At 45.0% G+C, this 14,927-nt stretch overlaps 1 protein-coding gene across 1 annotated transcript in view; it reads right to left on the bottom strand.

The window, feature by feature from the left end:
- Positions 1 to 6,340, bottom strand: part of SPTLC1 (serine palmitoyltransferase long chain base subunit 1) — a 36,669-nt gene extending 30,329 nt beyond the window's left edge. The window contains exon 1 of the mRNA XM_066613968.1: positions 6,004 to 6,340. Within this exon, the coding sequence (XP_066470065.1) occupies positions 6,004 to 6,060 (57 nt within the window). The 5' untranslated portion in view covers positions 6,061 to 6,340. The remainder of the gene's footprint in view (positions 1 to 6,003) is intronic.
- Between the last annotated feature and the right edge of the window lie 8,587 nt (positions 6,341 to 14,927).

Genomic DNA, 14,927 nt, shown 5'->3' with positions numbered 1-14,927 from the left:
CAACAATGGATGACTTTAATGCAAGTGAGCAATGCCTAGAGCACACCTGGCATAATTTACAACACAATCTACGTGATGCTTTTGTACAGTTCATTGTGTTCTGTTGCCATCCCACCAGTTCCTTTACTTGTAATCTCTCCCTGTCATCAGAACAAATGTTGGGGCCAAACTATACAAAAGCACAAATTCAGATCCAAGAATTAAAACGAAGGCCTTGCAAGATGTGAAACTAAGAGGAGGTATAGGGCTTCCTGATTGGTTTTTATACTATAAGGCGGCTAAACTATTATGGATTAAAGAGTGGATTATATTAGAGGATCAAAGAATACTTAAATTGGAGGGACATGATCTTGAATGGGGATAGCATGCATTTGCCTGGTATGGAAAAGCGAATGACTATAAGTGATTTAATAACCATATACTAAGGAAATCCTTATTATGGATCTGGGCTAAAATGCAAAGACAGATGTATATTAAAAACTCCCAATGGGTGGTGGCACTAGAAGCACGTACCCAACCAAATTTATTAGACACAACAAATATGCTTAGATATGAAAATTTATTGAAGAAAGATGGGAAATTAAAGACAAAAGAAGAATTGTTAAGGCAAGGTGTGGAGATGGACTGGTGGACTCGTTTACAACTAGATTCAAGATTTGGGAAAGATAAACAAGAAGGATTCTATATGGAACAGATGCCATTTGACAGAATATTTTTAGAAACGAAAGAAAAATATATCAAAAGAATGTACAGGTTGAGCCTCATTATTCGTGTTTGTTCCTTCCAAGCACTCACATGGATGGCAAAAAACGCACTATAGCAAATCAATTTAGAAAACAAAGTTTCTTTGCTCTGGTGATTTAAAAACAGCCTTGCTGACCTTTGTGATGTAAGAAAAGAGTCATTAAGATCACAATCCATCAATCAGTCTTCTCCAAATGCTTCACTCAGCCCCTCCCTTCACCAATGCAAAGTGATCACCTTTCTTTCACTGCTCAGGGGGAAGGGAGGGGTCGCCTGGAGAGAGAAGGATTGATGGACTGTCAGCCAGCTGCCCCCCCCCTCTCTCTCTCATATTAAGGAGGCTATTGTTAAAGGACTGTTCAGTTTTTAAAACTGATTTTAAAGGGATGCATTTTTCCCCTTCTCCAGGGATCAGCACATTCCTTCTCATTTCCAGTGGCCATTCGTGTTGAGTCAAATCAGTGTATAAAAAATCCGTGTATAAATAGGCTAGGCCTGTATATGTTCTTATTGGATTTTGAGATGCAAGAAGAAACAATAAAAGAATGTATGATAAAATGGGCGCAAAATATAGGCCATAATATCACAATAGATCAATGGGAACAGATTTGGAAATACAATATAAAATTTACTAGAGCAACAAATTTTAAAGAACATGCATATAAAATGTTTTATAGATGGTACATGACACCTAAAAAACTGGCAAAAATGAAACAGAGTGTATCAAAAAATTGTTGGAAGTGTAAATGTGAGGAAGGAACGCTTTCTCACATGTGGTGACATGTAAAAAATGCAAGTATATTGGAGAATGGTAAGGAATTTAACACAAGAGATAGGTGGATTTACTATACTGTTGAAACCTTAATTATTCTTGCTCAATATTACTTTAGATATCATAGATAAAGAAAATGATGTGTATTTATTATGATATTAACTGCAGCGAGGATTTTATATGCTAGATACTGGAAGGACACTAAAATCCCAATGAAAGATGAATTAATAGAGAAAATAATGAATGTGGCGGAAATAGACTTTCAGAGATCTTGGATCAACAGCAAAACCGGCACGGATTGAGCAATGGAAATCATTTTATGCTTGGTTGAAAATGAAGTTGTGGAAGTATAAGACAGGGCATTTAGATGAATATATTGTGTGTATGTGTGTGCGCGCGCGCACGCACACACACACACACGATAGATAAATGATATTAAGAGGTTAATGTAGAAGAATTGGATTCGGATATATGTAATGATTTATTCGCTATAGTGATGTATGATTTTCTGCACCCTTCAATGGTGTGTTTGTGTACTGTGATGTGTTATGTTATGTATGTCTGTTTATATTTGTTTTTGGAAAATAATAATAATTAAAAAGTACAAATTCAGAAGATGACCAGTAGTTTTCATAGGACTCAAGCAAGATCAACCAAACTAACACTAGGTCAACACTTAAGGAACTGAAAAAAAAATTAAGTGCACACTTCTACCTCTGAAGCACAGACCAAAAGGTCAGGTTTCTCTTCCAAAAAGAAAAGTGTATTGGTTATGATGAACACCACAGTCATGCATTCATGTTTCAGGAATAGCCTTACAGTTACACCCAAGCCAATAACTGTCTATCAACAAACCGCCTGTCAGCAAACCAAACTGCTATGATATAGGTATGTGTGGTCTGACACAATTTTATATTTTAGAGGCTAATCTAACAATATGAAGTTGTTTTGTTTTAGATACCTTCAGAAGATAGATTATGTTGCAAAACAAATAGAACTCTAAACGACCTGAACATTTTTTTTAAAGTTGATAGGGCATCCACCAAGACGATGCAAGTCATATGGGCATGATGTGGCCTTGTGCCGGGTCTGGCCACTGGATCCATCTAGCCCAGTGTCATCTGCTCTGATTGGGACCAGACACCAGGATATCTCTCCATAGGACTCTTCTATGTGCTGCCTGGGACTGAACTTGGGACTTTTGAGTATAGATAGCAAGGGCTCCAGCACAGAGCCCAGAAGGCCAGGCCAATCTCTTAAATTTAACTGACACAAAAAGGTCCTAGAACCAAAATGAGATACACTGCAGGATTTACGGGTGTTATAGCACTGGATTACAGAAACCCTAATTTAACAACAATCCTAAACACATTTACCCAAGTATCAGTCCACTACATTACAGGGCAACTACTTCTGAATAAACATGTAAGGGTTCAGGCTGTATTCCCCACTAAATTCAATTATGCTTACACTAGGGTAAGTGTGTGTAGGATTACAGCCTGAAGCCCTAGAATGCAGCCCTAGAACCACCTCTTATCAAGATGTCACAACTTCAGAAAACTTTGGATGCCTAACAATATCTTAGAGCCAACCTGACCCTTCCAAGGATTCGGCTGATAATTCTTTAGTAAGCAAGACTTACTAAAGCAAGCAAGACTTACTGCCCAGCACTATAAATGCAAACTCCATTGTCTTTAGCAGGGCTTACTTCAAAGCACAAATGCATAAGAATTCAGTTAAAATTGCTCTCATCCAAGTGCTTGACAAGTTTTGATAGGACAACATAAGTACAGCAGCTCCACAATTTGACCAAACACAGGCAAATGGTGTCTTGATTTTTGTCTCAAGGAAGAGAAAACAATTCCTCAACTCCTTGGAGACTTAGGGTATGCAGTTCATAAATGACCTGGAGACAGGGTTGAGCAGCTAGGAGGCTAAGTTTGCAGCTAGGAGGCTAAGTTTGCAGACACACCAAACACTTCTGAGTGGTGAAGACCAGAAGTGATTGTGAGGAGCTCTAGAAGGATCTCTCCAAACTGGCAGAATGGGCACCAATATGGCAGATGCGTTTCAATGTCAGTAAGTGTAAAGTCAAGCACATTGGGGCAAAAAATCAAAACTTCACATATAGGCTGATGGATTCTGAGCTGTCTGTGACAGATCAGGAGAGGGATCTTGGGGTCGTGATAGACAGCTTGATGAAAGTGCCGACCCAAAGGGACCACACATGAACGGGATTCGTCTGAAAGTGTGGCGGCAGTGAAGAAGGTCAACTCTATGCTTGGGATCATTAGAAAAGTTATTGAGAACAAAACTGCTAATATTATAATGCCATTGTACAAATTGATGGTAAGGCCATAGCTGGAGTATTGTGTCCAGTTCTGATCACCACATCTCAAAAAGGACATAGTGGAAATGGAAAAGGTGCAAAAGAGAGCGACTAAGGGCCTAATCCTATCCAATTTTCCAGTGCTGGTGCTGCTGTGCCAATGGGGTATGCACTGCTTCCTATGTTAGGGAGGCAGTCACAGAGGTCTCCTCAAGGTATGGGAACATTTGTTTCTTTACCTTGGGGTTGCACTGTGGCTGCACCAGTGCTAAAAAGTTGCATAGGATTGGACTCTAAGATGATTACTGGGCTGGGGCACCTTCCTTATGAGGAAAGGCGTTTGGGCCTCTTCAACCTAGAAAAGAGGCGCCTGAGGGGGGACATGATTGAGACATACAAAATTATGCAGGGGACGGACAGAGTGGATAGAGAGAAGCTCTTTTCCCTTTCACACAACACCAGAACCAGGGAACATCCACTAAAATTGAGTGTTGGGAGAGTTAGGACAAAAGAAAAGAGTCAGCATGTGGTTGGTCTGTGGAACTCACTGCCACAGGATGTGGTGATGGCATCTGGACTAGAGGCCTTTAAAAGGGGATTGGACAAGTTTCTGGAGGAAAAATCCATTATGGGTTACAAGCCATAATGGGTATTTGCAACTGCCTGATTTTAGAAATGGGCTACATCAGAATGTCAGATGCAAGTGAGGGTACCAGAATGCAGGTCATGTCTTGTGTGCTCCCTGAGGCATTTGGTGGGCCACTGTGAGATACAGGAAGCTGGACTAGATGGGCCTGTGGCCTGATCCAGTGGGGCTGTTCTTATGTTCTTATGTAACAAAAAACAAAAACCACATACTCTTCCCTGATCTGCCTCCCGCCACTTCCTTCGTTGACTGTGAATATCTAGATCTGTGTTCTTCAACCTTGGGATGGGGACTCAAATGGGGTCACAAAGCCTCAGTTGTGGTGTTGTGGCAACTTATGCGAATGGAAAAGGTTGAAGACTACTGGACTAGAGCACCAACAGGTAAAGGGGGAGGCATGTGTGTGAGACGGTGTTTCAGGTTCTTAGCAATTGTGCTAAAATAGCTTTTACTAGTGCCAGGTTTTATGGTAACTTTTCCTGTTTTCTCTAATAAGAATATTTGGTTACAACACTGGTTCCCAACCTGTGGTCTGTGGACCACAGGTGGTCTGCAAGTCCCTGAAAAATGGTCCCTGGGGTCTCAAGGAAAAAAATCACCTTTGATCACTTCCACTATCTTGCTGAGCAGGCACAGGCCACCAGAGAGGGTGGAGAATGGACTGAAATGCTGGCTGGGCTGGGGGCGTTCCATTCTCCGCCCTCTCCGGTAGTCCCTGTGGCAGTGCTCACTTGGGAGATGCTTCCCCACAGATCAGCCACAGCTGGCCTTGCATGTGGTCCATGACAACTCCAGTTTCTGCATCAGTGGTCCACGGCTCCTAAAGGTTGGGAACCACTGGGTTACAGTGGACAGGGCTGGAAGGACATTATGGGGTGGAGAGTGGGCTGTAACGGGGGCAGGGTCCCAGGAGGGGTGGAGTTATTGATGGTGGGTCCCCAGCCTCCTACTGTGTATAAGAATTCACTGGGGCCTTGGCACAAAAAAAAGGTTGATCTAGATTATGAGCCACTGTGGGGAAGGGGGGCAAGGGACTGGCCCTTCCTGGCTCAGTGGAGCACCGTGTGCACGCACGCGTGTGTTGGTGGTTGTGTTGCTGGCTGGTTGTGTTGGTGTGTGTGTGCGTGTGTGTTGATGGCTGTGCTGCTGGCTGTGTGTGTAGATGGTTCTGTTGATGGGGGTGTTGCTGGCTGTGTGTGTTGATGGTTGTGTTGATGTGTGTGTGTGCTGGTGGCTGTGCGTGCGGGAGAGCAGAGGTCCAGGGCAAGCCAGAGGCCGGCCTCACCGGGCTCCACCTGCGAGGCCCGCCCGTTGCGCGTGTGGACCCTTTCCTGGGAGCAGCCCCCGAGCACTGCTTCCGAGGAGACACGCCTGGGCTGGGACGGGCTAGGCTGCGGGCGACCTCCTTCCCGCCCCCCGCGGCGCCTCCGACAGGTGCCCCGCGCCTCTCCGGCGCCCAGCGGCCCGCCTCCTCCCCGGCCTGCCCAGGGGAAGGGAGGCGGCGCGACTCACCTCGTAGAAGGCCTGCACCATCTCCACCAGCACCCACTGCTGCCCCGTCCCCGCCATCGCCGCCACCTCCAGCCGCTTCCCGACCTGCCGCACGCCGCGCCGCCGAGGCAGGGATCTCGCGAGACTTCGCCGGCTCCGGACTGGCTCGCGCGTGAAGGCTGCTGCGGGCGGGCGAGCGGGCCGCCTCTGCTCTGAGTCTCCGCGCCGGCCTCGCGCGCCTGCTCGGAAGCAAGTCCCGTTGGGATCACCGGGCCTGACTTCCGGGTAGGCGTGGACAGGACTGTCCTGCGGGCTCAGGACCGCGCTGCTGTCCACGCTTACCCGGGAGCAGGCTCCTTGACCGCAGTGGGGCTTCCTTCTGAGCAGGCGCGCAGAGGGCTGGGCTCGGAGGCTGCACTGCTGTCCACGCGGACCCGGGAGCAGGCTGGGCCTTCCCTCCCAGTGGCCTTGCCCTGAGCCCCGCGGAGCACCGCCAGCGCTGCCCACTGAGTCAGCAGGCAGCTGTGGCTCTGCTGGGCGAGAGTGCCCTGCCCAGCAGCCCCGCGGGAACGGTGGGATTTCCTTCGGGATACAGGATGGTGCCCTTTGCTGCAGTCCTGGACACTTGTGTTCAGTTGAAAGGCAGGGTGGGGACACCGCAAAGAAATGGGCAGAAGCGTCCCAGCTCCCCGTGGGTGGAGTGACCAGTGCCAAAGCGGGACGGAGCGCCTCTACCAGCGATGTTCATCTCAGGGCACACTGGCAAGGCGCTAAAACCGCCAAGGCACCAGAAGGTTTTTGACAATAGCCAAGGCACACCCTGCTGCCAGTGGGGGCCTTACATCCCTGTTGGCCCTACTAATAAATGACCTTCCATCAAATTCCTGTGGCACAGCTGTGGACCACTCGTGGCACGCCAGTGTGCCAAGGCACAGTGGTTGAAAATGGCTGCTGTGGACTGATGTCTCAGGTGTCTTGTGGGGGACGGACGGACGTGAATCAAGCCCCTCCTCCCCATATCCCTTTTTTTTTATTTCAATCAGTTACTTCTTCCAACTTGATTTTTCCTGGGTTTTGTTTCTTTCACTTATAGCTTTCCCAGCATGTCTTTCACAATATGTGGAATTCCATGATACTAGCACTGCCTCCCCCCTTTTAGTGGCAATGGGAGTCTACTAACATTGGAGCTGGATGGGCCTGGTGCTTGGCTGTTCAGTTAAAAAAAAAATCAAACACACACACAAACCCACAAAAACCTGGGAAAGAGCTTGTTGTGATAGAACAAAAATCATTGTCAATTGTTCAAGGTTAACATCAGTAAAATAGTTGAGAAAGGGAAATATTTCAGGTTGCATAAGCTTTCCAAATAAAGTGATAGTCCTGTTTGTATGTGACAACTAAAATTAATTCTATTAGGTAAAGTGCTTCACAACAGGAACAATCAGATACTGACTGGACAGGATTATCTTTATTATTATTATTTTTTTGTATTTTTTAAAATATCTAGTGAAGTCTACACATTGGCTCTTTACTGATTTTTTACCAAAAAATCAGGCCTCTGTCCCAAAGAATTCACAAACCTAGGGCCCCAACGATAACAAACTATTGAAGATCGTAAAAATGGAGAATATTTATGGCTGAAACTGCATACCATCAAGAAAGAAACTGAAGGTTTTTGGCACACAAGAACATTTTGTGTGTTGGCAACCTTCAGTCTCGAAAGACTATGGTATCGCGCTCTGAATGGTGGTTCTGGAACAGCATCTAGTGTGGCTGAAAAGGCTGATTCGGGAGTGACAATCCCTTCCACACTGGGAGCAAGTGCAATCTGTCCCTGGTCTGTCTCCCTGGCTATGGGCCTTCCTTCTTTGCCCCTTTGCCTCAGTCTGTTCAAACTGGGAAAGGCCATGCTGCACAGCCTGCCTCCAAGCGGGCCGCTCAGAGGCCAAGGTTTCCCACCTGTTGAGGTCCACTCCTAAGGCCTTCAGATCCCTCTTGCAGATGTCCTTGTATCGCAGCTGTGGTCTACCTGTAGGGTGCTTTCCTTGCACGAGTTCTCCATAGAGAAGATCCTTTGGGATCCGGCCATCATCCATTCTCACGACATTGCCGAGCCAACGCAGGCGTCTCTGTTTCAGCAGTGCATTCATGCTAGGGATTTCAGCACGTTCCAGGACTGTGTTGTCCTGGAACATTATTGTCCTGGAACAAGAACATCATCATCATCATCATCATCATCATCATCATCATCATCATTATTATTATTATTATTATTATTATAACAACAACAACCACAACAGTATTTATATACCGCTTTTCAACTAAAAGTTCACAAAGTGGTTTACCGAGAAAATCAAACAGTAACAGGCACTCCAAATAAATCTTATGGTTAAAATCCAAAAAATAGGTGAAAACCCTAAGTGCAGATTTTGCCAAGAAAAAGATAAGACTGAGTCTCATCTGATTTATGAAAGTAGTAAGATCACACAGACAGATTAAAAAGTCAGACATGATAGAACTACAAAATTAATCCACTGGGCATTGTGTAAAAAGTGTAATTTGCTAGCGTCAAAAAATGTTCGGGAACATCAAGTTGAGAAAGTGTTGGAGAATGAACAAGTCAAGATCCTTTGGGATTTTAAAATTCAAATGAACTGACACCTTGAACATAATACACCTGATATAACAATAATAGAAAATTGAAACATCTGACTAGTTGATATTGCAATTCCTAGAGACGACAGAGTTGATGAAAAGGAACTAGGAAAAAATGATAAAATACTGAGACCTGGTCATTGAAATCACACGACTTTGGACAAAACATAGCAAAGTGGCCCCCAATGTCATCGGGGCATTTGGAACAATCTCAAACGTTTTACAAATTACTTTAAACAACTACAGCTTACTGAAATAACACCATCAGGACTCCAAAAAACCCAGCACTTTTAGGCCCATCATACATACTGTGCAGATACCTAGTTGATACTTAGATCTCAGGCTGAGACTTGTTAACGTGTATTGAGCAATTGATACAACTGTGTTTCATGTTGTTTGGAATAACAACAACATGCAGCGCAATCCTAACAATGAGTTAGGCAGGCACAATGTGCCAGCCTAGGAGGGTCACAAGCACACTTGCCCTTCCTTGGGAGCAAGCCACACCAGCGCACAGAGGTGAGCTGGAACACGGAGGCTGAATCCAGCCTTTGTGGCAGCTTGTGGGGTGAGTCTTGCATTGGTCGAGCTCGGCTTCAAGTTGCTCCGCTCTCCTCAGACTTGTGTCACCTCCTGCGGTGGCACAAGTCCGAAGAGATCCATGGGGCTGCAGTGGCTGCAGAAGAGTTTCCCCTTATCTTCTGCTGAGCAACTTTGCAGCCCTATCTCACGCTGGTTACAACACAAGCCTCCTGGCTTGCCTGTTCCAGCGCAGGATAGGATTGTGCCTTTAGGGTCCAATCATATCGAACTTTCCAGGATTGGTGCAGCCATACCAACAGGGTGTGTGCTGCAAGCTGTGGTGGTGGGGAGAGTCATGGAGTCTTCCTCAACATATGGGAACATGTATTCCCTTACCTCACAGCTCAGTTAAAGATGCATCAGTGCCAAAAGTTGGATAGGATTGAACCCTTACTGTCTAATCATGTACTATTGTGAGAGACTTTGCAGTGAGGTTGATGCTCCACCAAGGAGGGAAGGGCACAAGGTGTGTCAGTTGTATTGTAAGCTAATTTCAATTTACCTCTTGTGCTGTGTCTCATGCAGAAGGGATGTTGTGTGGGAGTAATACTGACAAAGAATACTAGCTTCTCAAGTTCCACAGCTCCATCCAGAAAAGCAATAGGTGATTGCTCATTCAGTTCGTCCTTTCCATAGTGACTAGTAAGGTCGGCTCAACTCTCTACAGAGGCATATGGAATCATCACATCTCCCTCTTAGTATTAGGTCCAGTTAGAACTGTTTGGCCCAACACTTTTTTCCTAGAAAACTGAAAAATACAAATATTAATTTTCAAAAATAGCTATTATTATTGTGATTATGGCTGCAATCCTGAGCACAACTACTACGGAGTGAATTCCACTTCGCTAAGTGGAGTTTACATCCAAGTACAGATTCTTATATCCAGGTTTTTATTTATTTATTTATGTAATTCATAGCCGATCCAACTTAATTCCTCACATTGCGATGTATCCTGTAGGGGAGTTTTGGACCAAGAATTCCCCTTTGAGGTAAGGGAACATTGTCCCCTTGTCACCCTGCTGGGTCTACTTGGACCTGTGCCAGCTTTGTGGCTGGTACAAGTGCAAATGGGCCCAGGAAGATGAATTGAGACTGGGACTGGGACTGGGAAAGGGAGTTAGGATATTGGCAGCGGTATTCTGCTGATACTGCCCCCTTCCTGGAATCGATCCACTTTCCTCCCTGCCCCATTCTTTCCCCTCCCTGCCTTCCTTCTGTTCCCCCTCACTGACTGACAGGCAAAGGGGCTCCTTCCCTGTCTATTGGCACATGCACCTGGGCACTCGCTGCTTGTGGCAGTGGCCAGGCCATGCTGAATGGAATGTTGCACTTTGTGACAACCATAAAGGACATTATGCCGGTGGAACACTAGTTCCAGCAGCGTAAGGCCCGATTAGGACTGGGCTGTAAGCCTAATTTAAATCAAAGCAATGTGATGATTATCCTGCTGACTTTCCCCATGTCTGGAGGCAGTTACTGATTTTCCTTGCACAAGCTGTTGCACCTTGGGTTGCAAAATTAAATTAAAAAAACAAAAACCTTCAGCATGGCTGAGACCTAGCATTGCTGGCTCTTGATCATTTGGAAAGAGTGGCCTTTTCTCATGCTCTCCACCCACCTGCACAACATTCCCTTGAGAAACATTTGTGTGGGAGCAAAATACTAATATCACAATGGTGATAAATCACTAGCGTAACAACTCTCATGCACAGAACACATTCAGCAGTTTATGAAATGCTGTGTAATTTCAGGCATTTATAATGACACCAGATGGAAAGCAAAGTATCTGAGGGTGGAAATAGTACTGCTGGCTAGGGGCAAAAACAAGCAGAAAAACAGGACTGGTGCTTCAGCATAGCAACACCCTTCCTTTTCTTGCCCTACAGGAGTTGTTAGTCATATAAGCAACCATCTGGAAAGGGAGGTTCTCATTTTAAAAAAATGATATATATTCAGAGACTTCACACACTCGTTGGCTTGAAAGTAGCAGTGCTGGGGCAGAAGCAAATGCATCCTTTCCTGTTCCTCTTAGAATTTATACTTGGTTTCCAGCAGTGTCGATCCTGGCCCCACTGCCACCACCAGGCAGGCTGCTGCCCCTCCGCACTGGTCCTGCCCACTGCCTTCCTTCTTAGAGGCCTTTGGCAGGCCAGAGAGGCTGCACACAGTCTCCCCAAATGAAGGTCTTCAAGGCCCTCCAAGGGCCAAAAAACCCAACTTCCGGTTTCTTAAGAGAAAGTGGAAGCGACGTTTTTATACTGTTAGAAAGCCTTCTAAGGGCCAGGGAGGATGTGCACAGCCTCTCTGGCCCTCAGAAGGCCTCCTGAAGGGAGGCAGCAGGTGGGACTGGTGGGTGGAGCAGCAGTCTGGTTGGTGGAGTGGCAGCTGCTCACGGTTGTGACCCCCAAGTGGCATCGGGGCCAGGATCACTGTGGTTGACAGTCTTGGAGTACTATCAGTCTCTGCATCAGAAACCTCAGGTTTTGGAATGCTTCTGACCTGATCCCAAATTAGGGAACATGGGACAATGACATTTTATGTGCATTTTATTCTCTTGTTTTGATGGGAAACTCCATTTCCTAACATAGCACCTTTATGTCCTATGTCATATTTAATCAATTACATTTGATTCAAACTGTGGCTTTTTTGCTCCTGGGAAGATGTGTCTTCTGTCTTCCTCTCCAGTTATTTCATTGTGAATGCTGTATGGGACGTTTTTCTTTGCATAATTTCATGGGCACCTACTCTACCATACTCTAGGTGGCAGTATTGCTGCTGATCCGCTAGGGATGTAACACAACCTGTCCCCCACAATTCTGCTTTGTGCTAAGCACATATAAGTAGGGGAAGAGAAAAGGTCAAAAAGGGGGTCTGGGAGCCAATGGAAGGGGCCCAGAAATTTCCTGGGATCTGACATTTCTGATCCCACAAGGGTCCATGAGAGGGGAGTACAGGGGGCACATCGTACCTGAGCCTGGGGTCAAAAAGGGGTCAGGGAGCCACTACAGGCAAGCTGGAAATTTCCTGGGATCTCAGAAAAATTGTGTGAAAACTAGCCTTCACATTTTGGGTAAGCCCCAGTAGCGTCACTGGGGTTTGTGTCAGCCAGTACGGGATGCCAGCACGTCAGCCTCATAATGGATCTCCTCCCATGCCAGGGGTGGGGCAAAAAATGTAATGTACCACTGTAATAATGTATCATTGCCCCATCCCCTCTGGTTTTTTTGGACATACCTTTTGATTGAAATATCTCTATTCTAAGTGGTTTATTTCATTACATTCTGCTATAAATTACACATCAAATGGGAATATAACATGATGGTATTATTCCCACAAACCAATATTTTAGTGATTTTGGTCACTAGAGATGTCCCTTACTAATACCTTATTGGTTCCACGCTGTGTCATAACAACATCTCATTGGCTCTTCGAACAACCAGTCTCATTTGTCCTTTTTGAATTAAGGAAATGTATTTTTGGTTACATAAAAGAGTTGCATTTTTGTTTTCTGGTTTTTTTGGCCATAACTTTTGATAGCATGGAGATATTTGCACAGTGGTGGAACACCAGTATATGCAGAAACTTGAATTCCATCCCAGAGACTTGAGCTCAAACCACCAGGCCAGGCTAGCCTTGGTAACCTTAAAATCTGTTTAAATAACTCTATTTGTCATTTGGGAAAATGCTAAGTAGTCAATCCTTCCAGTCCCAGTTTACTTAGGTTCAGAAGGGCATTGCCATGTTTACAGATTCAGGTAGAAAGAAAACACAAGTTCCTTCTACTTATGGACAAAACATGTGTGAAGGTGATGGCAGAATCTTTCAAGTAGGCCAGGCAGCAGCAAGAGCTTAAATGCATGGTGATTGCTTCTCCCAGCCACAGCATCACAGTGTAGAGAATAGAATCTACTGAGTCAACAGATTGTGAATTTCCTCTCTCTGGTCTTGGGTAATGCAGGAGCCAACCTGAGCAATGCTTGAGCACTAACTTCCAGATTTGAATCCAAAAGTGTGCATTGCCCAATAAAGGGACATGTCCTGTGCTTAGAGCTAAATTAGCACCACTAAATTACAGCAACACAGGGTGCTTTTGTGTGACTGCAGCCTCTTCTGACACTCCTTTTTCTTCCATGGGAGTGCTTTTGGAATAACTCCCCAGGAGTAAGGAACGTGGAACGTGTTAGGTCAGACTTGGTATGGAGTTCAAAAACATCCACTGGGGATTTCAGCAAGACCCACCCAAAATTTCAGCATGCCAGTGACACTTCCTTTCGTCTTTTTTTTTTTTTTAATCTGCATAACTAAACAACATTAGTTCTATGACAGTGTTTCCCAAACTGTGGGTCAGGATGCACCAGTGGGTCTCACTCTGATTGTTGGTGGGTCCTGAAACTGACAAGCTCATAGCTGACAATGAAAATGTATTGAGCCCTATGGTAAGTGAAACTGAGCCACAGCATGCATTTACTCATGAGTAGGCATCTGTGCTTCAGAATGGTCCTGATCCAATGAATGCAGGCCCCCAAACACACTCCTGGGAGCTTCTCTCCTTTATAAGACATTAAAAACGTTGCTTCCAGTTTTATGGATCATTTTACGGAAAATGTATTGAACCGATGGAAACTGAAATGGAGCGCCATGTGCTTGTTCAGTAGTAGGTGGGCAAACATGCCTTGGCTCCTATCGAAGGTCAGGCAAAGGGGAATGCAAGGCCACCAGAATGATCCCAAAACCGCATTTTTTGTTGTTCTAATCTTCATCCTGAGCCTAGCAGAAACCGCGGGCAGATGCTTCTCTCACCTCTGGAGGGTGGCGGGCAGTGTTCCCTGGCATCTGCAATTTCACAACCACAGGAGGTTCCGAGGACACCAGGGCATGCCTATATACAAAAGGACTGTTTGGTGAACTGGGACAGAAAAAGAACATTTAGGTTACAGTTCACAGCCTGCTCCCTTTCAAGACTTCCTAATAGAATGTCAGCACAATCCTATGCATGTCTTCTCAAAAGTAAGCCCCGTTATGTTCCTTCTTTATTCTTTCCAGAAAAGTGTGCATAGGATTGTTGTCTTCATGGGACTACTCTGCAGCTAGCAGCTTGCAAACTGTTCCCATTAGGACAGTGGCTTGACCAGCACACTCTACTTGCTTCAGGAAATGTTAGTATTACAGGTTTCGATATAGTTTCAACCTCCTTGAAATCTCTGTAATGAACAAAAATGTACCTTAAATATAAAGCTAAAGAAAGACATGAATCAATCTCTTCACAAAGATCATGTAATGTTTCCCACAGCATTCTCCAACAGCATGGAACATTTACCCATTTTACAGTTCCGCTTCTGTGAGATGTTTGCACTGGAAAAGAAGTTTTGCCACACACATTTGTTTATGTCAGCTGTTGGTCAAAAGTAGACCAGAAGGATTAATCGACTGAAGCCTTTTCCTACAGTAAACTCCAAGAAATATCCTGTTTGTTCCACTTGCCTTTGGAAAAAAGGGAGGGCAAGAATCTTGTGGTTAGCACAGACAAGACGTTATCTTCATCACTAGAAAAGTCCTTGTCATAGACTTACAGTTATTCATTCTTGCACACCATTGTTTTTTATATTCCCACAATAATGTTAATAAACTTCTTAAATCTGACATTTGCCAGACTTCAGTTTGTAATAGGGTTGTTGCATTCATTTTCCAGAATCAAGGAACAGAGCTGA

The sequence above is a fragment of the Tiliqua scincoides genome, chromosome 2 (genome assembly GCF_035046505.1).
Source record: "Tiliqua scincoides isolate rTilSci1 chromosome 2, rTilSci1.hap2, whole genome shotgun sequence".
Lineage (NCBI taxonomy): Eukaryota > Metazoa > Chordata > Lepidosauria > Squamata > Scincidae > Tiliqua > Tiliqua scincoides.
Note: the sequence above shows the minus strand (reverse complement) of the source record. Positions and strands in the feature narration are given on the sequence as shown.